This window comes from Sceloporus undulatus, chromosome 6 (assembly GCF_019175285.1).
Source record: "Sceloporus undulatus isolate JIND9_A2432 ecotype Alabama chromosome 6, SceUnd_v1.1, whole genome shotgun sequence".
Lineage (NCBI taxonomy): Eukaryota > Metazoa > Chordata > Lepidosauria > Squamata > Phrynosomatidae > Sceloporus > Sceloporus undulatus.
This window is the reverse complement of record NC_056527.1, coordinates 169,663,348-169,690,435: the sequence shown is the minus strand read 5'-3', so window position 1 is coordinate 169,690,435 and position 27,088 is coordinate 169,663,348. Positions and strand designations below refer to the sequence as shown.

The 27,088-nt window shown below is 50.2% G+C and overlaps 1 protein-coding gene across 1 annotated transcript in view; it reads left to right on the top strand.

Annotated features, from left to right (window-relative positions):
* Nucleotides 1-5,946: 5,946 nt before the first annotated feature.
* RASGRF1 (Ras protein specific guanine nucleotide releasing factor 1) overlaps nucleotides 5,947-27,088 on the top strand; it is a 58,756-nt gene continuing 37,614 nt past the window's right edge. The window contains exons 1-2 of the mRNA XM_042476605.1: nucleotides 5,947-6,392; nucleotides 11,857-11,963. Of these exons, the coding sequence (XP_042332539.1) occupies nucleotides 6,123-6,392; nucleotides 11,857-11,963 (377 nt within the window). The 5' untranslated portion in view covers nucleotides 5,947-6,122. The remainder of the gene's footprint in view (nucleotides 6,393-11,856; nucleotides 11,964-27,088) is intronic.

The window sequence follows — 27,088 nt, the reverse complement described above, 5'->3', positions numbered from 1 at the left end:
AGACTGCTTCTGGGTGGGAAGAGCCCAGGAAAAGGACGCTCCTGCACCAGATTGCTTTACACTGAGAGCATGGCTAATGTATGCGCCCATCAGAGCTAGGATCAGGGGCATCATTAGGGGAGTGCAGGGAGCGCACCTTAAAGGAGGTGGCACACTGCTCCCCAAACATCTGCCTTTTTCCAAAACAGGTGTGATCTTCACCTGCTTCCCTTTAAAATGCTAAAGAGATAGTAAGAGTGGGGTGAGGCTCAGTGGGAGGAGAAAGGAGAAATTTTAAATCACTTTAAAATAACAAAATTATTTATTTTTAAATTAAAAATTAATTTAAACTTTAAATTAATTTACTTTAAAAGCATCTCATTTTACCAAACGTTCACATTAATCTCATGAAACTATGTACATGCAAATACATCTAGGCTGTGCGTCTGATACTGTAATTTAAAGTCATAATTTTACTTTTGCTATTTTGCTTTTGTCATTGCATCCAGTGATTGATATATATGGGAATTAAGTTTTATGAGCAAGTTTAGTGCAAAAAATCATTACTAAGGATTCTGTCTGGTGTGAGATGGGAGGGGATCAATGGTGGAGGGTGACCCAGGTTGCTCCTGGTAATGCCAACCCTAGTGATGCTGCTGGCCAGGAGGGCCTCTGGAAGTGGGCAGATTTGGCCATCAAACATTAATCCTCTGTCCCTGGCCCCTATGTCTGCTCTCCTAGAAGCACCCCCTGACTCTTGCTTTTCCAGGACAGTCTGCACCACTCTTTCCAAGCATGCTTCATCCTCCCTCGTAAGTCAAAGTGTAGATCCACAGGCCTCAAGCTGCTGCAGCTTCTCTTCCAACAGAGAAACCTGCTTGCAGTTGCTGCAGGCCTGGCATGGCCGATCCTCCCCTGGAACTCCTGGGTTTCCTGATGCAGGGACTGAGCCTGGCCTCCGGGGAGGAGCGGCCTATTTAAGGTAGAGACCGGCTGGCTGGTTGGGTTGGCTTTTCTGGCTGGATGCCGGAGGAGAGGAGGGCAAACATTTTGAGGTTGGCACCGTGGAAGCAGAGGAGGCATCCGAGAGGAGCCCAGCACAGCCAGCCTCACTGCCTGAATGCAGGATGATCTCTGCAAGGAGGGCATCATCCTTGTTGTCATCATCTCCATCATCCTCATCGTTGCCAGTTCAGACCTTTTGGACCAAGGCATTCTTGCCAAAGCCTCAGTGTCTTCAATTGCGAACAGTTTCTTCCTCTTATCTACGATAAGAAAGGAAAAGCAGGGAAGACCCACTTTGTTTCTGTTGTGCAAATGCCACAAATGCCCTCCACTGGACAAGCATGCAGCAGACCTCCTTCATGCAGTGGAGAGTTTCCATTAAGACACACACAATTGCAAGAAGGCGTTGCATGAAGCATTTGCATGGGATGGTGAATCCACCTCAGCTTCAGGTTTTAGTTTAAACCACACAGGAGCTGTTCCTGAGCTTCTTTAGCAATCAGCCTGTAAGCTAAAATGGATTTATTCCCCCAAATGGTTATGTTATTGGCTGTCCAAGAGAGGAAAAAAGGGTTTAAACAGGCACTGGATTGAGGCTCCAGTGTTACAGTCCTTTGCAATGATGGATTCCAAAATGGTACAAGGAGACCCCCTTCCCCCAAGATCTGTGCTTAAAGATCTAAGGCAGGGATGGCAGTGAGGCTGCCCTCCAGGTGTTGCAATTCCTGGCATTCTCACCTTTGGCTATGCTGGCTAGGGATGATGGGAGTTGCAATCTAGTGTTGTTTGGTAGGCCACATAGTTCTGGGCTAAGGGGCTCATCCACTGAGGGAGTGCAGGATGAAAGATGGCTCGGCACCCTTGGAGGGCCAAAATGCCGCTCTGGCAACAACAGAAGAAGAGATGTTGGGCTAACTAGTGGTACAAAGTGGCTTCTAATGCTGGTGCTTTTGGGTGAGGAATGGGAACTTGGTGCCAGAAATAGCAGCCCTACAGCTCTGAAATGGATCATGGAAAACTTGCTAGGAGGCTGTGCAAAATTATTCCATCAGCCCTGAACTGCTAAAGCTATTTTCTGGGAGCTTCAGCACTTCAGATGACAAAGCGGTAATTTATTCCATCATCCCCCTCTCCCTGAATGGAGCGCCAAGCATGCAGAGAAGAAAAGGTGCCCTCAAAGTGCCTCCCCATCTGCTCCAAGGGAGGCTGGCAAAGGCCTGTCTGGCTGAGAGGGAACTGTAAGGGCAGGAGGCTGCAGGGATTGAGGGAGACAGAGATGCTGCCCATCCTCCTGGAAGGTGAAGCCAGCTGGAACTGGGCATTGGGGGGCTGGGTATGTTGCACCTCTGATAGATGGGTCTCCCTGCCAGGGACCTGGTTCTGGCCATTGGGAAAGACTGTCATACAGGTGGTAACCACACAGCATTAGAAGCAACAAGCAGATATTGAATGGAAGCAGGTTTTTGCCTGAATATTACAAGAAATATCCTAATGGTCAGTGCCAAGGAGAATGGGGATCTGGCCAAAATTATTTCCATAGAGGTCTGGATGGCCATCTGGGAGGGTTACATGGGTTGCCACCTGCCTGGCAGATCCTGCATGGAGTTTCTAGGGGGCTGGAGAGGGAGACCCACCGAGCCAGGGGTCTTATTGGGTGGATTTGGGTCAGTCATTCTCTTTCTCAACCTGACCTACCCCACAGGGTTAGTGCAAGGATAGCAATGGGGCCGTGGAGACCCTTTTGGTGGATCTCCCTCCCTCTTCATATGGGAGCCAACCCCCACCCCCACCCCAAGGTCTAATGCAGAGACTTTCTAGAGCCAACGGAACTGGCGAAGGAGGCCTTGGCATTCGCCTCCTGCTCAATAGGCTTCCCCATCTCCTGGCAAATCTGGACTCTTTGGGCACAGCAAGGGCTATTGACTGAATCTCAGGTTTGCTATCTCTGCAATGAAATGGTTGACACTTTCCCCCATTGGGACTGCTTTCAGAATGGCAAATGCTCATTCTCTGTCAGCTGCAGAGGCCTGTGGGAACATTTCCGTCATTTACTGGCATCCGACAGTTTTAATCACTGCTAACGACCTTTTTGTGACTCGGGACAGACCCTAGATTAACTCTTCCCTATTAATTTAAGATTGGCCTTGAGGGAAGGGAAGGGAAGGGAGCAGTCTGGGCAGCTGCAAGGACTTAGCCAAGGGGGGGGGTTCTTGGGGTCCGGATCCCCCCTTCTGTTAGAAAAATGAATGGTGCGTGCTGCTGTGCTGCCGCAACCAAGCCCCAATATAATGGTGGTACTTAGTCTAGCCCCCCCCCTTCCTAAAATCCTGGCTACGCCCCTGGCAGCTGGGCTCCACCTGCAACTCCCCATTGGAGACCCATGCGCAAGTGGATGCCACGTCCCCATGGGATCCCTGTGGCTGCCTCTCGACCGAGGGTCTAAATCCCTTGCCCTTCTGTGGTCTCCATTTGAGCAGATGCTAGACTGTCCAGGCCAGAGATGTGGGAAAACCCATGGTTACACTCAGTGCTTTTGGCTGATGCTAGTCCGACTCTGGAGGAGGGAATTGGAGGCAAAAAGGCAAGGAATGGAGGCTGAGATCCAACATCAGCTTCTGTGAACTAACAGAAATCTCTCAATACAGAGGTTGTGCTGTGTGCCGCACTTGTGTTGAATGGAGCCAATGAAGGCACACCTGCATGCACAGCCACATGGGCGACAACACTGCAGGTGCGGTTGTGCTCCTACAACCTTGCACTGAAGACAGATGCTTTGCAACAAACAGAAATGTTCAGTTGCTTCTCTAAAGAAGGTTGCACATGAGTAGAGCACCAATATACACAACCACTCCCTCTGTGTGTGTGTGTGTGTGTGTGTGTAATGTTTGTGAAAGAGGTGCATGCACAGATGCTTATGCATGCCATTTCACAAGGCACTCCAAAGCCCAAAAGGGATGGAGAAGGTGCCTGCTTCCTTGCCATCCAGGTGCGCTTTGAGGACAAGCCCCTCTCCCTCCCCTCCAGCTCTGGGCCAATCCGGGGCGCATCAGCCCCACGGTCCTCCCGGTCCTCCAGTGAAAGCGCACTGCGGTGCAAGCAAGCTTCCCACCCTCCCTCTTTTCCAGACAATTCCTGGATGTTGCCATGGTGATCTGTGACCTAATTAAAGTCATTGGAGTATTACCCGGTTGATTCAGTCAAAACAAAACCGGTTGGCACCATTTCCCCCGATGCTCCCCAAAAGTATGGAAGGGGGGGCTGGGACCATGGGAGGGGTAACCCCCCCCATTATGGCCACTCTTGCCCCAAGGGCTGTGTGTGCATATGTCTTTCCTTGTGTGACCATTGACCTCTTGGTTCACATGGCATCCGTTAGCCTTCTCCATTGGGCCCCTTATGGCTCTTCTTGTGCAAGGGTCAAGGATGGTACCCTTTGGGTATGAAAGGTGGCACAGGCTCCAGGAAGGATTCTCCAGGCTGCTGCTGGGACATGTGTTCTCACCATAACCTGGGGCTACTTGCATAGATGCCTTGTTCTGAATGGACTATCCACTTGTCCCTAAGTCCAATCCCACCCCAAACCCTTCCTCCTGGGCCCCAGCTGCCAAGCCCTGTGGGGCTCCAAGTGATCTGCCTCCAGGCTCAAGCAGCCCAGAGAGAGGGCTTCCTTCCTCTTCCTCCCTCTGGGGAAGGGCAGCCTGAGATGGAAGGCAGGAAGGCGGGCAGGCAGGGGGTCCTACAGGGCCAGAGCCCCCAGAGACAGAGCTGCGCATGGAGAGCATCATGATTCCTGCCCTGCTGCTCTGCTCTGACCCCATTGGGGCTCCTGTGAGTGTGTTGCCCAATGGCTCTTTCTCTGGAGAGGGAGAGGCAGGGAGCCAGGGGCTGCAAGGGGTTGCTTCCCAGGGAGGAGGGTTTGGTGGCCTTTGACGCCCCCAGCATGGCTTTGGGACCCTCTTTTTCCTCCTCTTCAGGGTGCAAAGGGAGCGAGGGAGAGGAAAAAGCCTTTCTCTGCCTTTCCTGAGTTTGCTAAGGAATCTCGAGCAGGACAATTTCCCCAGGTTTTGTGGCTTTCTTGGGCTCTATGGCCATGTTCTGGAAGAGTTTCTTCCGGATGTTTTGCAAGCAGCTGAGGCTGGCATCTTCAGAGAATGCTGGCATGGAAGAGAGTGGGGTATGTATGTATGTATGTATACACACACACACACACACACACTGTGGGAGCCTGGGTCGGCAGGAGTGATGTCCATGTTAATCTGTGCCTTGTTCTGTCGTTGAATGGCAAGACCTCCAAGGTGTCCATTTAATGCTCCAGTGTCTGCTGGGAAATCCCCTGCCCCTGGCTGGGTCTCCTGTGCATTTGCTGGGTCGTGATTTGGGCGTTTTTCAGGACTGGGAGCCACACTTTGTCCACTTTTGAAGATGCCCAGGTGTTTGTGGGTTCCCATGGCTGCCCTGTGCCTCCTGACCTGAGAGTGCTTGGCATGCTCCAGGATGTCAAGCAGCATTGGATGCCCTGGATCGTGGCTTCTAACCTCTGCTGCTGCTGGTTTCCCAATGCAGTTTCCCGGGGGGCTGGTGGCCCCACCGAGGCAGAGGGCTCCTCTCTTTCCCCGGGGCCCTGGGGGGGGGTCCTCCGGGGGCTGCCAGGGCTGAAGAAGTCGGGGCCCCCTTCTTTCCGGACCTGGTCTCCTCTGGGGGTCCCCCTTGGAGGAGGAGAGGAGCCCAGGCCATGGAGGGGTCCTCCTGGGGGTCTGGGGCTGCCCCTCTTTCTGGGGGGGAGGAGGAGGGGCGGGGAGGGAGGGGGAGCGTGGCGGCGTCATGACGCCCGGCAAGAAGAAGAAGAAGACGGGGGCTGCCTCCTCCTCCTCCTCCTCCTCCTCCTCCTCGGCGGCGGCGGCGGCGGCGGCGGCGCGTGGGGCTGAGGGCCAGCAGCAGCAGCAGCAGCAGCAGCATCCTCATCCTCCTCGTCGTGAGCAGCATCGTGGGCTGGAGCTTCGTGGGGGCCAGGGCTGGGCTGCAGCCATGGCCTGAGAGGGGCTTGGGCCGGGGATGGCGGCGGGGCGCGGCGGGGCCCCCTCGGGCCGGAGGAGCAAGAGGCGGGGGCTGCGGCTGCGGGGCTGCTGCTGCTGAGGGCCATGCAGAAGGGGCTGCGGCTGAGCGAGGGCCACGCCGTCCAGCTGGGCCTGCTGGCCAAGAAGGACGGGGCGCCGCGGGGCTACCTCTGCAAGCGCAGCTCCGACGCCGCCGCCGCCAAATGGCAGCCCAAGTGGTTCGCCCTCCTCCAGAACATGCTCTTCTACTTCGAGAGCGACGCCAGCCCCAGGCCCGCCGGCCTCTACCTCCTCGAGGGATGCCTCTGCGACCGCGCCCCGGCCCCCAAGCCCAAGGACCCCCTCGACAAGCAGGTGGGCACCGCGGCAACCCCCACCCCACCCCACCCCTACCCCTCCCAAGGACCCCTCGGGAAGCAGGAACCCCCACCCCACCTCCCACCGGAGCCCAAGAACCCCCAGCCCCAAAGCCAGCGCCTCAGAGGCCCTCCGGAGGAACCACGACCCCCTTTGCCCCCCTCTCCCTCGGACCCTTCCCCTCCTTCCCCCCTTCCTTCCTCAAAAGGGCCGGGAACCGAAGGGAGGTCCAAGCAGAAGGGCAGGCGCCGGAGGGAGCCCCGAATGGGGGCTTTCGGCCCTCTGAAGCAGCCGGGCGGGTGCGGTGCAAGGGCGCCCCTGGCGGAGGAAGGCGGCGGGAGAGGCTCTTCTGCAGCATCCCCCAGCCCTCCGCTTTCCCCTCTGGAATCCGCCTTTGGGGCTGGGGGGCATCTCCCCCCCACTTAGAGACAGGGGGCTTCCGGGGGGGTTTCCGGGGGAGGCTGCTGCTGCTGCTGCCGCTGTTGTTTGCCCCAAAAGCCAAGTTTCCCCGCTTTGCAGCCAGCCAAAGACAGGAGCCCCGCCACAGGAGCCACGGATCTCCCTGCCCTTGGCTGGCAATGGGAGCCCCCCCCCCCCAGCTCCCAGTCTCTGCCATTCCCAGCCTGGGAAACTGGTCCCTCCCTGGGGGCATGGCTGGGTTGGGAGGGTTGCCTTGCTGGCTGGCAGTTGCCTCACTCCAAGAGAGGAGGAAGGAAGTCCCCACCGCTCTCTAGGAGTCCAGTCCTCTGCAGAGACAGGACTCAACTTGTGGGGACTCAGGAGACTCACTTAAAAGCAACCCCAGCCCCTCTCTACACAACCCACAGGACCAAGTCGAGAGCTGCAGGGTTGGAGGTCTTTGGTTCCTGAACAGACTCAGAGGCTGGGTTTTAAGATGCAGAGTCTGTGCAATTCAATGGAGCAGATGGCAGGGCTTGGGGGGGGGGGGACCAGGCGGCTGCAGAGCCTGGCCAGTGCCACACTTCTTCCCCCAGAAACTGGACTGGGACAAGCATCAGGAGGGTCCCTTTCCCAGTGAGGAGGACTGGGCTTCTCCCCTCTGCCCCACAACTCTGGCCTGGCTCTCTTTTGATCAGCCCCGAACCAAGGGAGGCCAGCACTGCCCAGGCCTTGCTTGGCTTTTCTGGCTTCCCTTGCTCAGGATCCTTAAGATCTATTTGGGGTGGCCATGCACCCATTGGTCACATATATTGGGATGGGCACAGTTCAGGTTTGGGCCCTTTTGGTGTGAGCCCACCAGGCTTCTGGACCAACATTTTTTGGGCCAAAGAAGGGACAAATGGTCTCTCCTGGAAAACTCAAAGAGGGGGATTAAAATCACCCATTTCGCAAAGCCAATAGTCTTCTGGACACTTCTGCTTTGCTTTCTTTTTATGGGGTGTGTGTGTGTGTGTTGCAGTCTGTGCATCCCCTGGGGACAGAGAACTGACCCTTGGACCCACCCTGCCTGCAGTGTCTGCTGCTGCCCCCCAAGTGCAAAATGAGCTGAGCATGTAGCATTATTATTTAGTTGATTTCTTCGTGTGCCAAGCATTCTGCATCTTTAAACCTCAATAGAGAAGCAGGTGGACCTCTGCAATGGAAAGAGGAAGAAAGGAGGCCTGGCAAAAGAGATAAGGGGTACACAGGTTAGGATTTTAGGAGACCATGGTTCACATTTCTGGATCACTAGGCCAGCAAATCCCCATTTAGGTTATCGGTTGATCGCTAAAGGAGCTGTCCAAAGTGCTAACCCCTCCCCAGGTCCAGCATTTGGAGAGCTGCTTTGCTGGGTTTACATGGGACACAACCTGGAAGCCACACTGGCACAGGATCTGGAAACGGAGCGATTTGTGAAAGTGAAAACTGGGTTGTGGCTGTCTCCTGACTAGGCCTCAAATCTAACAAAGGAAGAGTGATCTTTGGGCCATTATCTTTCAAAGGAGGATGGACTGAATTGCTTGTTCTGTGGAAGTCGTTTGGCCTTTTCCCTGGCTGAGCAATGTCTTCTGCTCACTGCTAAACATAGTTGTGGGATCTATAGTGCACAATACACAGTGCAATAACCGTATGGAAGCTGTAAAGCTTGTATCTGTTCCTCAGGTGGCCAGAACCTCATTCTAATGAGCCTAGTTATGATATGAGATATGAGCAGTTGTGCAGGGAGAGCAAAGGGGAGGTGTTTTTACATCTGGCACCTACCTGGCAGCCCATACTGGTGGGCATGGTCCCTATGTGGCAATATGTCACATTGAGAAGAAGCCCATGGGTGTCCAAAAGGACCATCTGGATGGAGCCTAATGGTGTAGCTCAGATTTAAAGCCAGAGGTCATCAGATGACAACTCTCATTAACCCTTAACACTGGCTATAGAGTTGTAGCCCAGCAACATCTGGAAGGGCACACCGATATCTTATCAGTAATGCAGGCCAATTGTCATCTTGGTTTGGCAACCTCCTTTGGTTTCTGCCTCCATTGCTGACACTGCTGTCCCCGGACACCAAAAGAGATTTGCACACATCTTTGTGATGAGCGCACCAGTTGTGGTGCAGTTATGGGACAGCAGGTTGATCTACCAAAGTGTCAGGTAATTAATGGGGTCATCAGCTGACTTAGGAGGGGAGTCCCCTCTGGCCCAGTCAGCTGATTCATGCAACTGCTGCTTTGCCTTTGGATGTGACTGAGACTTAAGGCTTGATAAAGGATTGGGAAACAGAGGTGCCCTGCATGCTTTGTCATAACCCCATTCCCAAACACCTCGACTTTGTAGATGCGAAGGATTGGAGGCCACGGTGGCCTTCCTATATTACTTGACTGCTATCTGAGACAGGTTCCTAAAGGTCAGGAGGTCTTGGGCAAACTCTGTCCCATTGGGCAGAAAAACAGGCCGGCCTGGCTCTTGGCACAGTGATCTGAGTTGCATTGCATTGCATTGCATTGCAGGGTGGGAACTACATGGCCCCCAGAGGCTGAGGCACTGCATTCTCAGCAGCCTTAGCCAGGTTTCCAACATTTAGGCAGAACCTCTTTCCTCGTGATTTGAATCCATTGGTTTGTGTTCTGGTCTCTGGGGGAGCTAAAAACAAGCTGTCTCCCTCTTCTGCATGACCTCCTTTCAGATATTTAAAAATGGCTCCTTGCCACCTCTCAGTCTTCTCTTCTCTGAGCTAAACATGTCCAGCTCCTGCAGCAGTTCTGCCTAGAGCTTGGTTTGCAGAACTCTGGCCATCATAGCTGCACTCCTAAAGGAAAGGAAAGCTTCCTTTCTCCCTCCAAGGGATGAAAAGACGCAGGGACCCTGTGTGTTTTTCTTCAATGGAGGAAAATGCAGAGGGGAGTTAGCTTAATTTTGAGAAGGCAAAGGCAAGCACCAAAACCATTGAGGAAAGTGGCATGATGGGACCCCATGTTCTGGTGAAGATGATCCAGGAATGAAAGTGGGGGAGCTGGCATGTCCCATTGACAGTGGGAATGGAAGGCTATCCCAAGCCATTAAGTGTTTGTGCCAGATCTCAGGTTTCCAAGTCCATCTGCCAACCGGGGAGCATTTGGACTCCTCTTCTGCAGATGCACATGAAGGGCTGATGAAAGGGGTCTGGATGGACAGGCAGCTCTGTGGGGCTGAAGGCCAGAGGGAGCCAGAGCCGTGAGTTGCCCACCTTGGCCCAACCGTCCTGGGCAGACATTTTGTGATGCCACAACCTCCTGTTTACAAGCTGTGTAGCATTGCCAGGTTTATTGGCTGTGCAGAGGATTTTATTTTGTTTTATTTCTGTCCTGCCTTCCTCCCAGACAGGAGGCACCACCCAAAGAGGCTTACAATGAAATCAGTCATGATGTGAACCCATTCAATTGAACTATCCCATTAAAAGCATCACTGAATTAAAAATAGTTGAGGATCATTTGAAACATGATCTCAAATGATCCAGCTCCCAACCACCCTCCTTTAAAACCTTTCCACGACAACCAGTTTAAGGGTGAAAGTGCTGCCTAAATAAAGAGGACTCTGCCTATTGGCAGATGGAGAAGGGAGAACTCCAAGGAGTCACACAGCCTGGGAGCAGCCACCAAGAAGGCCTTCATGGAGGGTAGCAAGGCTCTGCCCCCAACCCATGATCTGAATGGCTTCCTCCCACATTGCGGCACCTGGCCCAGGAGGTTGCAGGTGCGAGGGAGCCATTCTAGGGCGCACAACGTCCTGGGAAGCAATGCGCTTTCCCAGTGCCAGATCCCAGGATGTTCTGGTGAGACTGGGAGCTCAGGGGTGAGGAATGAGCAGAGGGAAGCGTTTTGGCATTTGTTTTCCGAAGTTTCTCCATTCAGTCATTGGTCTTGCAGAACATTACTTGTTTCCTAGGAGACTGCAGAACAAATGAACGGCAAAGAACCCTCTTCTGCTGGGCTGCAAGCCTCCCCAATGGAAATTAACACAAATACCGTAAATGCCAAGGGGAGCTAAAAATAGCCCATACCCAGCCGCACGCCGCTCCTGTCCGTCAGCCTCCCATTCCAAACGCAGTCAGAGCTCAGGGATGGATTGAGGCCTCTCTGGATGGCAGCTTGCCTTCCAGGCTCTGGGGGCTGGTGGGTCTCATCTTGGAGGGCACTCTGAACCTTGCAACCACCTGGACTTTGAACCTGTGTTGGCAATATGGAAAGCCCAGTGCTGCCTATGTCTTCTTTTAAGTCTGGAATACAACTGTGGGCTGATTCATTCGGAGGCAGGGAAGCCATGCTGGGTTTTTGGAGAGCTGCTCCTTGTTTTCAATGGGAGGTGTCCAAGGTGCTAGACCCCATTCCCAGGACAGATTCAGCACCTCAAACAGCTCCTATAAAACCAGGAGTGGCTCCTGCAAAACCCAGTGTGGATTTTCCACCCCAAAGCAATGGAGTGCTTGGCAAGACTGGTCCAGAGCTGGGGGCTTTTTAAACTGGCATCCTGTGGCGCAGTGGTTGAATGCCCGTTCTGCAGCCCCTCATTCATAAACCACAAGGTTGTGAGTTCAGTTCCAGCCAGGGGCTCAGGGTCACCTCAATCTGGCATCCTTCCTTAGGTTGCTAAAATGAGTCCCCAGATTGTCGGGAGCAATTAGCTTACACTTTGTAAAATGCTTAGGGAATGCTTAAGTGCACTGATAAGCAGTATAGAAATGTACTTGCTATTGCTGTTAGTGACCTCCACAGGTGTAGGCTAAACTCATGGCCGCACATGTCTGTTTTTGTTCTCTGAGGAGGTTGATGTTTATCTCCTCCACAACATCCAAAGCCTTTCCATAGAGCCCTGGAAGGCCCCCGGCCAAACCATGCCATGCCTGGAGAAAAGCAAAGGGCAGCAGAACAGTTCTTGCCTCGACTTGTAACAAAACGTGGATGGACTCCTTCCCAGTTGCCCAGCTGGAACGCAGCTGCTAATCTTTAGTCCTCAAACCATGAGTAACCCTCCGCTTTTGTGTTTTCTACAGCACTACTTTACGGTTAACTTCAACCATGAAAACCAAAAAACACTGGAGCTGAGGACAGAGGATGCAAAGGACTGCGACGAATGGGTTGCGGCCATCAGCCATGCCAGGTGAGGCCTTCTGGCAAGGTCATCTTCTCTTGGTCCTGTCTTCTTGGAGGGGTTGCCCTGGGAGGAGGTCAGGTGTCTGGCGTGAGGGGAAGCATTGGTCAGCAGCATGCCACAGGTGTCCTGGGGGCAAAGTCCAGGGTGGCAGCCCCTTGGAGAAAGCAGAATGAGAGTTTGCAGGGGTCTTGTCCTTGCAAACTGGCCGGCATGAGGGTTGTTTGTGGATCACAAGTGAGAAACCAAACATGTCCCAGCTACAAAGACACTTTGGATTGTGAGGTTCATTCCTGGTGAAATGAGAAAGGCTTCTGGAAATGTTTCCTGGAAGGGCTCCTAGGAAAAGTTTCAGGTATTGAAGGGTAGTGGCATTTCATTGCTTTGCACAGATTGATCGGTCTGCTTCCCATGGTTCATAGAGAGAGAAAACAAACAGCAGAAAAATAGATGCAAATGCCATGTCCCATAGACACGGCTATCCTAGCTGCAGAATCCTGTGCTGCTTCATGCAGAAATGGGGATTCCTCTTTGTGTCACACCCGGCCCTTCATCTAGAGTTTTCCAAATGGGAATTGCTGGGAAACAAAACAAAACTATTCTTGGCTCTGGGTTCTGCCTTTTGCTATAGCCAGAGGCAAGAATTCATCCTTGACATTTACCTGCTAATTTCATACTCTTTACTGATTCATTTTTCCTGGGAAGGATCCATTTTATCAAAAGCGGAAACAGTGGATAGTCTTCCCTCTTGGCTCACTACTGAACTCTGGTGGTTTTGTGCCTTCAAGAAAGTCACAATATGCCTCCTTCGACAAATGTGTTGAGTTTTGACCCCATTCGGTGAGCTTGAAATACAGCTTAGTCCCACGCAGATTTGCTCAGAAGCAGGTTCAACAGGGCTTCCTTCCAAAGGGGATCTGTTTCTCTGGGGGCGGCAGATTCACTCTCAGTTTTATACTGCTGATCCAGATTGCCTGGGAGCTCTCATCCACTGGGGATAATAGGATCCACCGCCTGGATGGCTCTTCTGTAACCTGGTCCCTCTCACATCCCACAGTCACAGCACTATGACTGCCATCGCTGCATCCTATTGGGGTCCTGGCGTTTGCAGTTTGGTGTTGCTCTACCTGACAGCTCTTTATGAATGCAAATGCAATTCAACAGGGTGGCAGTTAAAGTGGAGTCATAGAGGTATAATTTTGTAGTGTGGAAGGACCCATAAGCAGCTTAAAGAGGAGTGTCCCTAAAACCGAGGGTAGATTTACTCCTGCTGTAGCAGTGGATTCTCCTGTCTCCTCTTCTTCCAGAATAGCCAGCTCTTCATGGTTGGAATCGCTTCCTTCTCCTTCCCTTCCCCTAAAAAGGAGCAGCAGCAGCAGCAGACCCTTCTGTTGTTGGGCATAGGAGGGTTTTGGTTGGCGTATTGGGGTGAGAGGATAGCCCTCTGGGCCCTGGCCCCAAAAAGGACTTGCCCATGTGTAAGCTGCGCTTACTGGACTGCAAGTTACTAACAGGATCAGTGTTGCCAATTTCCGGGGAATTTAATTAACTTCTTTCCGGGGATTTTGGATTTTGGCAAAACATTCTGGGGAATATCTTCGAGGCTTGTTGGCAACACTGAACAGGATGCAAGACAGACTCTCCTATGGGTTTCTGTGGATTCATGGAGCTGATCCATGTGCCCCAAATTGGTACAAAGCACATGGAAAAACTGTGGGAGTGTCACAGTGGAGTGAGTATCTGATTTGTAGCTGAATCAATGACAGTCTCTGTCACATGCTAAAAATTTATGCAGCTGCAAGGCAGAGCAAGCAGCCAGGAGGCTTAGCATCCGTGAGCAACATTGTCCGAATCTACTTACTGGACGGTCTTAAGCAGTGGTTCTCAAACTTTGGTCCTCCAGGTCTTTTGCATTATAACTCCCAGAGGCCCCAGCTAGCTTGGCCAACAGTCAGGAATTATGGGACCTGAAGTCCAAAACATCTGGAGGACCAAGTTTTGAGAATCACTGGCCTTAAGTCATGTTCTCTTGGGTTCCTTCATGCAACTCTGTTATAGTGCTATGGTTCCACTTAAACTGCCATGGCTGCCTCCTTTGGAATCCTGGGATTTGTAGTCTGGCGAAGCACCAGAGCTCTCTGGTTGGACATTCTAAATACTCACCCCAGGATTCCCTAGGCAGTTAAAGTGGAATCAGCGCACAATAATTGTAAAAGGACCTTTCTATGGGCAGTTGCACTGGTCAGCAGCTTGCAGGACCTCTGGTCAGAGGCAGGACTTGTGTTATTGCTCTCTGATGTTGTCCATGAAGATGATGGAGGACGTTAGTGGGAACCAGTGCCTTTGGCCTGCCTTCCCTCACTGCCACAAATGTGGGATCTGGGCAGAAAGGCATGCTAAACATGGCTTTAATGCACCAGCTCCAGTCCTGATTCAGAAACTGGCAGACACTCTGAGGTTGGAACCTGAAAACAAGAAATTATAGGAACCCCCCGAGAATGATCACTATCATGCAATCAGGTGGCCTTTTGAGTTACTTTTATTGCAAATGGTCCATATAACTGCCAGGTTGAGCCAGGGCAGTTAAAGTGGTGTCAAACCAGATTATTTCTGCAGTGCAGATGAAGCCTCTCTTTCCTAGCCTCTGCTGTCTGTCTGCGTCCTTCTAATTAGATCCCCATTCACTTGTTATGAACCAAAAAGACTTTGGAGATTATCGCACTGCGTTCTGAGAACGTTCCATATCATCACGTGATGAGAACGTTCCTGGAACGGATATTACCGCATTAGAAATCAAAACGGGATCAGAACAGGATCAGAACGGCAGTTTACCGCACTGCGATTCCTTTTTCTTGAAACCGTTCTCAGAACGGTTTGCTGTATTACGTTTTGTGGGCTGTCTTCTGATGACGTCGCCACTCAGTGGTTGGACGGCTTGGGAGAGGCGCTGCTCCCAGGAAAGAGGGGAAAGGGAGGCTTGGGCCATGGAGCTCGCCTCTCCTGAGTCCCTCGGCTTACTGAAATCCCTCACCTCCCTTCCCCATAGGAATCAATCCAAAAACGGAGTTTTAAAAGAACAGTGAGCCCTATGGGTCTTCATCTGGGGGGAGCAGAGGATGCTTGGCTATGGGGTTGTCCTGCCATCTCTCCCTCTCTCCTCTTTCCCCATAGGAATCAATCCAAAAACGGAGCTTAAAGAGCACTGAGCCCTATGGGTCTTCATCTGGGGGGAGCAGAGGATGCTTGGCTATGGGGATGTCCTGCCATCTCTCTCTCTCCCCTCTTTCCCCATAGGAAAGAATCCAAAAACGGAGTTTAAAATCTCTCCCAGATGCAGAGCCAAAGGGCTCTACTCTGCTCCTTTTAAACTCAGTTTTTGGATTGATTTCTATGGGGAAGGGAGGTGGGGGATTTCAGTAAGCCTAGGGCCTCTGGCCGGGAGAGTGCTTCTCAGCCTCACTGAGAAGTCTTCCCTCCGAAGATTCCCTTGGGAGGGAAGGAAGGCAAGCACTCCCCTCCCATCTTGTCTTCCCTCCAAAGGGAGTCCGAGGATTCTCTTGGGAGGGAAGGAAGGCAAGCCCCTATAAAACGCTGGGGCTTCATATGCTGGCATATGTTTGAAGAAAATAGGATAAAACCTATGTAACTTGATGGGCCAAGGGCAGAGTCCCCTCCTTGGCAGCCTGGGCATTAAGGGAGCTCCACGGAGGTCCCTTCAAGCGGAGGGAAAGGGAGGGGACTGGACCAAGGGCAGAGCCCCGGCAGCCATTGCAGCTCTTTAAACCGGTTAGAAAAGAAGAGTCCTCTGCTGTCATCCCATTTCCCCTTTTTGGCACCTTGACACCCTTTTGCTCCTGTGTGTGTGCATGTAATGTGTGCCTTCAGGTTGTGAGCTTCCCTCCCCGCTTTAACTCTTGTCTGGCTCTTTGCTATGGAATTCTGGGAGTTGTTTGCTTGCTTTTCTGTGGTGCTCCAAACAGAGGAGCTTTTGTGGGTTCCCTCCTCGATTGAAGGAGGAGAAGGTCCTGGGCATCCCTGCCATCCCTGCCTCCTGCAGGCTGCAAGCACAGGAGCCCCACTGGACATGACACCAGAGGCCCCCCCGCAGAAGCAGCCAGACCCTCTCCCTCTCTCTTGCTCTCTCTCACCTGGTCGCCATCTTCCTTGAGGAAGGAGGACTCCATGATTTCCCTTCAATCCGAATAAAAGCAATTGTGCAAGGGAGGTTAATGTCCAAGGACATATGCCCTTCCGCGGCATACAGCTCTTAAAAAAACCGGTTAGAAAATATAGTCCCTCTTCCTGTCAATCCCATTTCCCTTTTTGCAGCTTGACACACCCTTTTGCTTCCATGTTGTGTGCATGTAATTTTGTGCATTCAGTTTTTGAAGCTGCCCCTCACCCTCTTTAACCTGTCTTTCTCTTTTCTATGTAATTCTTGGGAGTTTTTTTCGTGCTTTGTGTGGTTCTCCAAACAGATTAGCTTTTGTGGTTTTTCCCTACTTTAGGGAAATGAGGAGAATTTCCCTGGGCATGCCTGCCTCCCGTGCATTGTGACAGCACATGAGCCCCACTTGTACATGACATCTATATACGACCCCCGCCCGTAGATAATGCAGCAACCCTCTCCCCTTGCTCTCTGCTCTGTCTCTTCTTTCGCCTCTCTCTTCCCTCTTCTTTCCGTCTTCTCTGTCCTTTTGTTCCCACCTTCCCCCTTTTTCCTCCCTTACCCTCCCTCCTTCTTTCCCCCATCACAGCAGCACAGCACCTTCCCTCACCTCATTATCATCGCCTGCCTTGCCTCCCGCCCTGCCTGTCGATCTTTTCAGCAATCAGGAGAGACTGATTATTAGTGAACGGATTTGATTTGAACGGATAAAATACCGCACACACGTCTCTTGGAACGTTTTCATCACGTTCAGCTCTCCTGGTAACACATTCAAATCTTGACACCTCCTGGAACAACATTTGTAACACATTTAGAGCGGCTCTGATAACCCGATTGGAACACAACTATGCGGTATTCTCAAATTCCTTCCGTCAGTCATCACTTGATCAGAAACGTTCTCAGAACCGCAGTCGATAATCTTCATATTTCCAACAACTGGAAATGTAACCGAGGCTCCGTCTGTCTGTCGCTTTCATTACACATCGCAGCTATAGGACTCTTGCGACCCGAACATGGAAGCCCTTAAGGCAGAATATCTCCATTTACTTCAGATTGTGGAAACGGAGAAAACAGTTGCCAACGCAACTGAGGGCAGACAAATTGAAATGTATAAATAGAGACGGAGCCCTGAAACAGAGGTAATTGAGAGGCCTGGCTGCCAAAATGGTACCCTTGGTTCGACTGCTGTTTATTTCAAGTCCAGTTACATCCCCAGTCTCATCCCAGTAGTCCCAGTGCATCGTGCTGTGGAGAAAACAGCCGCTGTCCTCCTGCGCTGGGACAGGTCCGGCAGGCAAAAGTCTTTCTGTTTGGTGTCACACAAAGGAATGGCGAGGTTTAATGGTGTTGCTGTCTGAGGAGCTGGTGCAAGTGCATTGGAAAGGGACATTTGCACAACCTGAACTGAACCACAAACTCGATCTGTCTGATGCTGTGAATTAGAATGTGGAATTTACCTTAATGAAAAAGGGCCCTTCTTGGTATCATCCTGACCTTCGTTGGTAAGCCAAAGATGCGGTTTTAAAAATGGGACATCCAAAACATGGAGGCATTTTTTGCTAGATGAATCCTGTCGTGTCAAATGATAGATAGACCAGCAGGAATTATAAAAAGAAAAGTTGTGCTTGAAGAATAAACTAATAAACCCCTCCTGCCTTTTCCCCTTGCTGCTGGCATAAAGGCCACAGGCCAAGTTTGCTTGCCCAGTGTCTCCAGTATAAGGACAAGGTGGCTTAAAACATGCTCATAAGCTGCCTTGTTCTTAGCCAAAAAGCCGACATGCGTTTGGCCTCTGTCTGCCTGCTCTAAGGCTTCTTGGGGAAACGATCAGGATTCCTGCTTCAGACATTTCTTTCTGTTCTTCTGCAATTTGTTGGACAAGGCGGGAAACACATAGGCTTGTCGAACTAACAGTCAGATGGCCGATTTCTGGAGCAGCCTCAGAGGTCTATCTTTGCTTTCTACTTCTTTCCTTCTTGGGGTCCCATTGGCCGCTCCCCAGTTTTTTGCTGAAGCGGTTCTTCATTAGTTGGCACTTCTCTGCATAGATCCCCTGTCCTTACAACACTTGTGTTTGCCTGCCTTTGATTAGCAGATCAAATGCGCTCTGGCTAATGTGCAAATTTTCCTTAGTGGAATTTCAAGATGGAGGAAGGCAAAGCCCTTCCGCTCTTTGGTTAAGACGGATTATCGGCCGACAGTGGAAGGCAGAACCATCTTGCAATGGAGTTGTTTCGGCTTTGAGTTCATAAGATCGAAGAATCGCAGAGTTGAAGAGACCGCAAGGGCACTGATCATCCCAAACCCCATTCGGCCATGCAGGAATAACAATCAAAGCATCCCCAAAAGATGGCTTTCCTGGCATCTGTTCAAAGATCTCCAAAGATTCAAAACCAAGGGAGTGTGTTCCAACTGTCAAACAGCCCTTTACGCTCAGGAATTTCCATCCCTAATGTTGAGCTGGAACCTCTGTTCCACGTAAGCTTGCATCCATTGCTCGCTCCTATTGGTTCCTAGTCCCTGGAGGCAGCAGAAAACAAGCGTGTTCGCCCTTCTCAATATACATCACTTCGGGTATTGAAACAGGGCGCTCATATCACCTTTTAACCTGTCTCCTTTCTCCAGGCGGAACATCCCAGCATTCCCTGAGTCCTTCCTCATAGGGCTTCAGGTCCAGACCCTTCAATCAATTCACCATTTTAGTCTCCCTCCCTCCTTTGTGACACATGCGCCATGTTTCGCAACATCCTTTTTGAATTTTTTGCCCAAAAAAAAAAAAAAAAAAAAAAAAAAAAAAAAAAAAAAAAAAAAAAAAAAAAAAAAAAAAAAAAAAAAAATAAAAAAAAAAAAAAAAAAAAAAAAAAAAAAAAAAAAAAAAAAAAAAACTGGAAAAACAAGACATTATTCCAGGTGGGGCCCTGACCAGAGCAGAATAGAGGAGCCTATTTACTATTCGTCATGTGATCTAGACCACTGTAACTTCTATTGAGCAGCCTAAAATCGCGATTGGCACGTGTTAGCTGCCGCATCACAACTGTTGACTCATGTTCAGCTTGTGGTCCACTCTTGACTCCTAGATCCCGTTCATACCTTAAGTCTCTCCTTAAGCCAGGTGTCCCCCAACATATATCTCTGCATTTTCATTTTTTGCCGCCCTAAGTGGCAGAAATTAATTACCATTGTTGTTCTGAATATATGTCTCCTTGATAACTCCTAATTATGGATAAATTGTCCGCTGGGAAAACAGGCTTGGATTCAGGGACAATGGGCCCACCTTCCTCTCTCTCTCCCAGGACAACTAAAACAGGAGCTAGGTGGAGTCCCATTCCAGCATCCATTACTTCTGGAAGTCACGCGCCTTCACAGGGAGGCAGGTTGTAATCTCACCAAGACAGGGAACTCAAAGACAAGACCAGCGGGTCCATAAGGCATCCAGAAACTGACTCCACATCCATGTTCCATGCGAGTGCAATAAAATGGGCAGTGGCAGGTAGGGCTGTGAAAAATGCCCATCGATCATCGTAAACAGTGGTTCACCTCAAGAATCTTTTTTGCATTTGTGCAAAATGCCCACACAGTTTTCGGTTGGAAAACAGGGCTCAAATTCCTGTCCCGGGGAGATACGATAAAGCTCCAAGACGGCAGCATCATAATGAGACTCCGCTCCCATCACAGCCAGCAGGACTTTTTGGAAGCTCAGAACATTGCCTCCATACAGCTCCATATTAACCCACAAGGGTCACATTATCAGTGACACAAATTCCTAAGGGCAAGATAAAGGACGTATAACTAATCCATATTAGGAAAAGTTCGGAGGGCTTGGACAGGGTATGTATCTACTTAACAAAGGTTGTGGTTTCTATAATTTTATGTGCCCAGCTGTCAATTAAATTTGCATTTGTCATTTTCATTGCTTTCTTCTATTGCATTGCCTTGCTTTTCATGCAAGAAAGACATTTTCTTCTGTTCCATTTTCTGGCAGGCTGTGCATAGGTTGCACAAAATGTGTTTCCCATACAAAGTTGCAAAGTGGCAAAGGACATCCGGCGGTCCTACGCTTTGGCCTGTCCTCAGGATTTGGGGGACCATCAGGGGAAAAGAAACATGTTTCCATTCACACCGGCCTTGCCCAGTCCTTAATCTCTCTGTCTTCTGTGTCTGCCCAGATCGCTGCATTACTTAAAGACAATGAACTCATCCAATCCAGACAACCAGCCCACCAAAACGATGATGACAGCGACATCAAGAAGATCAAGAAGGTAGATCCTCTATCATTCCGGTTAGTAGCAGAGTTTAGGGTTGAGGGCCTACCTTACAAGAGTTATTATTGTTTATCAGTAATAATAGGCAAGTGCGTGTGGAACCTTAATCCAAGTCCATGGATTCCGGGCCTTAACCAAATGGAGAATCAAATGTCCGGCATTCAATGATGCAAGTGTTCCTTTTAACTACAAATTAGGTTCATTTTAAGCTACTTTTGGACATCTGTGTTGTACTTTCCCATAACAAATAGGCTCAACAAAGAGACTGTGGTGTTTCCCAAGAGTGGGAGAAAGGAGAGGGAGTGGTTGGGTTTGCTGAACTAAGAAGGCAGAGGCTCCATAGAAACGGGGTGCTCTGTGGCCTTTCTTGTGCCACCGTGAATTTTTCCTCTGGGTTGGTTTCCTGCTTACTGGGCCCCCAGGTCTCCTTCCCCCCACGGACATTGGCAAGTCCAGAGCTTCCGCGGTGCGGCTTTGCCGAAGGAAGTGGAAGAACCATCATCCAGGATACAATCCGCTCCCGCACGGCAACAGCCAATCGCAAGAGAACCAGGTGGTCTTCAGCATGCGGGAGGCCAGGCCGAGTAAGTCCAGGCAGGCCCACATCCTGGTCAACGACTTCCTGAGACCCTGAGGATGCGGCCAGCTCCAAGAAAGACCCCTGGTCCACCACGACGACGTCAGAACAACATCTTTCCTGACAACAGGTGAGCGGGAACCCAAGAGGGACCTCTGGTCCAGCTGAGGCGCAGAGGGTCCGGTGCAAGAGGAGCCCGATGGAATGGGACGGAGTCAGAAGGGCAGGAAGCCCACCACCTCCGAAAAGGAGCTGAACTTGAGGGGTGCCTAAAAGGATGCACTCAAAGGCCCTGAATGATAAGAGGAGGTGTTCAGCACCTTCGAGAGAGTTCAGTGCAATTCAGTTTGCCCTGATTTCTCCCATCGGCTTGTTGGGTTCGCTTCAGCGAAACGATCATGTTTTTGCATAAAATCGTTCTACAGAGGTCCGGAAAGCAACGCATCTTCTCCAGCTGGCCAACGTTGGTGCTTGGTGAGGGAGTGCCAAACCCTCCCTGGGCGCCGCACAGGTCCATGCTGGTCCATTCTAATTATATGATCAACAAGAATAATAATGGAACAAAACTTACCCCCAGCACCCAAAAGGCCAAATGTTGGGTCCAGATTCCTCAAAGGGGTTGGTGTACATCTCTCTTGAAATAGGTATTTAAAATGGGTGGAATAAAGGAAAGGGGTGTTGAATCCACATGAAGTCCACCACCGATGAGCAAGACCCGATGCAGGATTTGTTTCCAGTTAATATCAATTTGATTTCCATCCAGTCTTTTCCCCAAAAATAGAAGCCAATAGGGGATGACATAGACTAAAACAAAAGACAGCGTAAAAGCAAACATTAAAACAAGCAGCATTAAAAACAGATTAAATTAAGTGTGGAGTCAAAAGGCTTTCAATGCCGGCATCCAGAGTTCTTTGGTGGGGTTTTTGGGGCGGTAGGTGGCCATGTTTCATAGAAGAATTTCTTCCTGACTTTCCACCAGCATCCATGGCATTAAATAAGTATTGCACTATTTTGAAAAAGCAATATATAAAAAAATGAGAAGAAATTGAAAAAAATAACTATAGGAATAAAGTAGAGCGGCACACATGATGCCCATTAAAAAGACGCTGCTGGCAACCAGAAGGAGTTACAAAGCACCAAAGAAGGGCATCTGAACAGATAAGGAGGCCTTTTCTGTGAACTGCGGAGCATACCGCAACGCTTCTCGCTGCTTGCAAGCCAGACCTCTTGACATCACTGCTGCCCGATGCGAAAACATCTATCAGGAATTTAGTCGCGGAACCACCAGTACAACGCCTCCAGATTCTTGGCCACATTGCAAACAGAACCGGGACTTTGACAAGCTGTTGAAGCACCGACAAGGCAAAGCCGGACTGCGAGGAGCGGGACGCTAGAGAGACTTTCTTGAACGTATCCCATGTTGCAGGTGAGGAGAGCGATGGCAGGTGCACAAGCATGCTAGGCTAATGGGGCCGGGGAAGCCAACTCTGTCCAGCATTTGGACACAATAACCGTTGGCCATCGGGATGTCATCTGGTTCACAAAGAGGCCTGGATAAGTCAGGAGATTTGCTGGAAATCTTGGGCTTTCAATTCACTCTGAAAACTGCCCTGGAAATTTTTGATGACTATAAGCAGTGAAATAACAGAGGTTTAAACAAAACCTCTGAGGGTGAAGCGTCCTTTTACAAAGGATTATTTAATAACCCCAGCCCCTCTGTTCTTCTTCTTCTTCCTCATCCTCGATTTGGCTGAAATATTTTTTGATCAGCATCAGCATTGGGAGGATAGCAAAGTAGTGCAGAGAAACATAGAGGTCCCAGTATACAGACAGGAACAAAATAAAGCTGGCCTCGGGTCACTTTGGAGGTGATGCTGTTTAAATGAATGCAGTAGAATATCCAAGGAGGAGCTGGAGCATGGCTTTGTGTGACTATCCGGACTCTTAGACACATGCATCATTTAACAAGCAATACCTCCAAAAGTGACCCAAAGCAGCTTTATTTGGGCCTGTCTGTAATGGGCCATAGACTCTCATTATTGGGTTGCAGCTGGTGTCTGCAGTAAAAAATTGAAAAGCATAGCTTGATCTAGGGAAAAAGGTTTTTCCTTTAGGGATTCTGTTTTAGAGCCATATTATGTGTCCTATAACAGCACAAGGCAGACAATAATTGGCCTTATTGGCAGAATGTATGCGTCCAAGAGTCCATAGGTTTAAAAATAGCAAGTTTAGGAAGCCAAAGTGGAATAAAAAGGTGGAGGGTAGTGGAAAAGGAAGAGTAATAATATAATAATAAATAAGAATAAATAAATAAGAATCATAATAAGGAACGGTTCAGAGTGATCAAGCGTGATCAAAAATCCTTGAGGGCATTTTGGAAAGAAGCCGATCAAGTGGGCACTCAAGAAAGCTAGCTCCCGACGGTTTTCCGTTTACTTATGCAAGGCTTACCCTGACCTGTTTATTTTTTCGTTTCACATGGCATGTCGTGAGTTTTGGATAATTTTTTTGCTAAAGCATTTTTTGCACATCTCTTCTTTGGTTTGTGGTAGAGAGGGGCTAATCCACTAGTCTTTCGCATGTTATTTCTGCTGTAGTGCCAAATTTTCTGTGTAAGGAAGTTGTAAACAGGAACGCTTGACTTTTATAAGTGAGGCAGACTGGTAAAATGAGATAAAAAACAGCATGGAGGATGACAAAGGTTGCGACCCACCTCCTTCTTATCAATTCCAAGCCTTGTTGCCATGCTCCCCCCTGCGGCAGAGAGTGCCATTTCACGGACCAGTTTTTGACCTCTGCAATGATTGTTTTTGTTCTGCTCGCGCTTGTGACCAGATCCCCATGGACAATCTTTGACACATGCATGAGCTTTTTGTCGCACACGCCCGCATGAACATGTGGAGAGGAACAGCCTGGATTATGCCAAGTCCCAAGCTGAAGAGCGGTCCAGGTTGAATACAGACAATGCCTAGTGGAGGGAGAAATGGGTTGGACGGTTGGCTTTTGGGGAACTACCCTTCCTCTTCCCACAGGATAATGCACGATGAATTTAGTGAGACAAAACATCGGAAGAACACTGGCAATCAACGGATGAATTAGGTGAAGCTGCGAAATCCTTCGGGACACCAGTCAGACCTATTGTAAGACAAGGTAAGCTGTACTTCTGTTGCGGACAGCACCATTGGAGCGAGTCCCTCAAGAGAAGGCTCCATTGTGTGCTCATTAACGCCCGACCAAAGGGCAGCTGCTTCTTGCACCCTAGAAAGAATATTGCAAGAAAAGGGGATCCAAATGAGCCTAAGCTGGAAGTGATCCAGTAGAGAAACATTGGAGGCAAGGAAGGGATGGCAATGATGATACAGGTTTACTGGGTGCCTTTCCCTCGGCCCTCTGCATTAGCGCATTTGGCTTTGCTAGCCATTTGCCATGTTTGGATTGCTTCAAGTGAATCCATTCTTTTGTGGGATAAGGCAAAGCAGCCACAAAGGCTGGCCATGTTGGCCCCCTGAATTACCCACCTGCCGCCATCTTGTTGTGGGGCTGGGGATGCTTTTGATCATCTGGGCCTTCCTGACAACCAGAGCGCTCCTTCTTCTCCTTTCTTCTCTCCAGGGTCCCTCATCCAGGTGCCAATGTTCCGAAAAGGGGAAGATCACGCCGCGGCCAGCCACCCCCCCCGGGGGTCCCTCTCCCTGAGGAAGGAAGGCGAGAGGCAGTCTTCCCTTCGCCAAGCAATTGATCATTTGCACCCGAGGCCTCACGGAGGGAAGCGGCACTTGACCAAGGTGAGCATAAGGGACCCCCACAAGCCCAGCCCACGCCAGGGGGGCAGGAGGATGCCTTAGCCAATTGTGCCGACCGTGGTGCTCCTTGGTATTGTTTTTTTCCTTTTCAGAATGTGTGATCTCCCTCATCGACTGCACCCGTGTGGAGACACAAACAGAGAGCACCGAGGAGATGGTATGTGGACCCCCATGTAGAGCCCCCTGGGCCTCTTCTTCCCCGCATAGATCAAACAGCCACACACCCTAGAGAGGGTAGTGCCCACCTCATGTTTGCCAAGAAGCGCATGGTTCCGCCTGTGCTGCTTCTATCTCTCTTTCCCTCCCTGCCATTGCACACATCTCTGCTGTCCCAAGTGTACTTCCGTTGTCCCTGCCATTGTGTCCCTTCTGGAGATTGCTTCTGGAAATGCTTCCAGTTTCTCCAGTTCCTTTTGTGCTCATAACTGGAGGCAGTGTTTAGGGCGGGCACCGCATTAGGGCAGGGTCCCCAGATCTTCTCCCCCGCGGGAAGGGATGAGGCCCAGACTGCTTACTTCAGCCAGGTGATATACCTCACATGCCCTTGGACCACCGTGTCTAAACTAAAAAGGAGGAAAGACGGGAGCATATTCCACACTGTACTATTACAGCGTTCAGTAGCATGTGTAACTCCGGGCTCTCCTTCCTTTGGATCCTGGGAACTCCAGGCAATTTGGGGAAGGTAGTAGAGTTCTCTAATGCCTCCCCAAATAACCGTTCTAGAAGGGATATTGTGAGTATTAGCCCCCACCATCTCAATCCCAGAAGCCAGAGGATGTAGCCATGGCTCTCAAATGGTATCAACTGGTATAATTGGTGTAGTTTGGATCCACCCCCCCCAACGTGTCACTGATCTGAGCTGATGTTGATAACGCACGGCCTTGCTGGTTTTAATTAAGACGGCATAAGATGTTTAAAGAGGGCAAAGAAGACATGCATTTAGGAGGCAGGACGGCTCTGGGAACGTAGACCCTGCAAGCACTGGTTCCTCTCTCTCAAATTGTGGAGCATTAATGGGTGCCATAAATATTGTGCCACGCTTAAAAAAAAACGGCACAGTCCCCCTAAGATGAGAAAGCAGGAGACCTTGACCAGAATGACTCCATGTGAGCAACAGGGATGTTTTGTGTTGTACTATGAGGCTGGGGGCCGCACTGACATTGTGTTCGTGTCTTGTCTTTTCGTCCCTCGTCTATCAAGCTCCCCCTAGCGCGCCCACATTCTCCCTCTCTCTTGCCAACGCTATGCAGTAAAAGGCCGCTGCCAGACATTGATCATCTGACTTCAAGATTGTGGTAGAACTAAAGACGGTCCAGCCTACACCGTGGATCCTTGTGGCATCATCCAGGACAAAGAAAAGGCTGCTTGGACAGGACGGTAGCAAGTAAGGAGGGATTCAGCCCCAAGGGGAAGCAACCCGAAAACCAAGTCAAAGGACTGGGATGTTTGGAGATGATGGGGACATGCAAGAAATCCCTCCACTAGGTACTCTTGGGACTCTAGTGTCTTTTACTCATATGCAAATTCCCCTATAGAATTAGGGTCGGGCATTTCTGTTGGCATGCAAGGACACTGGCATTTGGGTCAAGGTGAAGAAGCAGAGTTGTGAATGCCAGGTGTATCAGTTGGCCAACAGATGAGTATACAGTTGTGTGCATTTGGTATGCATCAGCCACACAACATTGCTGTTCAACAAACATGTGTGACAACAATGAGTGGCACAAGTATATGCTCTGCAGCCCCAATGTACAGAGTCATGGGCAGGTAAACTCCTCAGCCTTGAATGGCATGAAGACAACTGGCAAGCAAACTTCCCTAAGTAACTTAAAAACAGGGTTTTTTTGGGCTCTAAGCAAAATAGTCCTGGAAGGGAAAGGCTTTTAGCGTCAAACTGGGACACTTACACCAAGGTATACGACAGGCATAGATGTTCCAGAGTAAGAAACTAAACTGGCATGCCTTATGGAGATCCTCAACTCCAAAGCCTTGTGCCCTCCAGTCTGAGCTAGCACCATCCCGTCGGTCTTTCTGTGTGTTTTGTTTCCAGTGCAATCGATAACATCCGATGCATGCCTGATGAGAACGCCTTTGAGGAGAACTCAAAAGTCACCGTTCCACAAAGGATCAAGTGAGTTGGTGGGAGAGAGCAAGTGAAGATGGAGAACATGTCTCCTGAGCACAAAGCAAATCAAACCCAAACTGCAGGGAGCCCTAAGGGCCTTTTGTAGCCACAAATGCAGAATTGTGCGTCAGAACTCTGTGGGCAACCGGGAAAATGTGCCTTCATTCTTCTTGTCATGTTTTTAAATGTTTGTTTGGGTCCT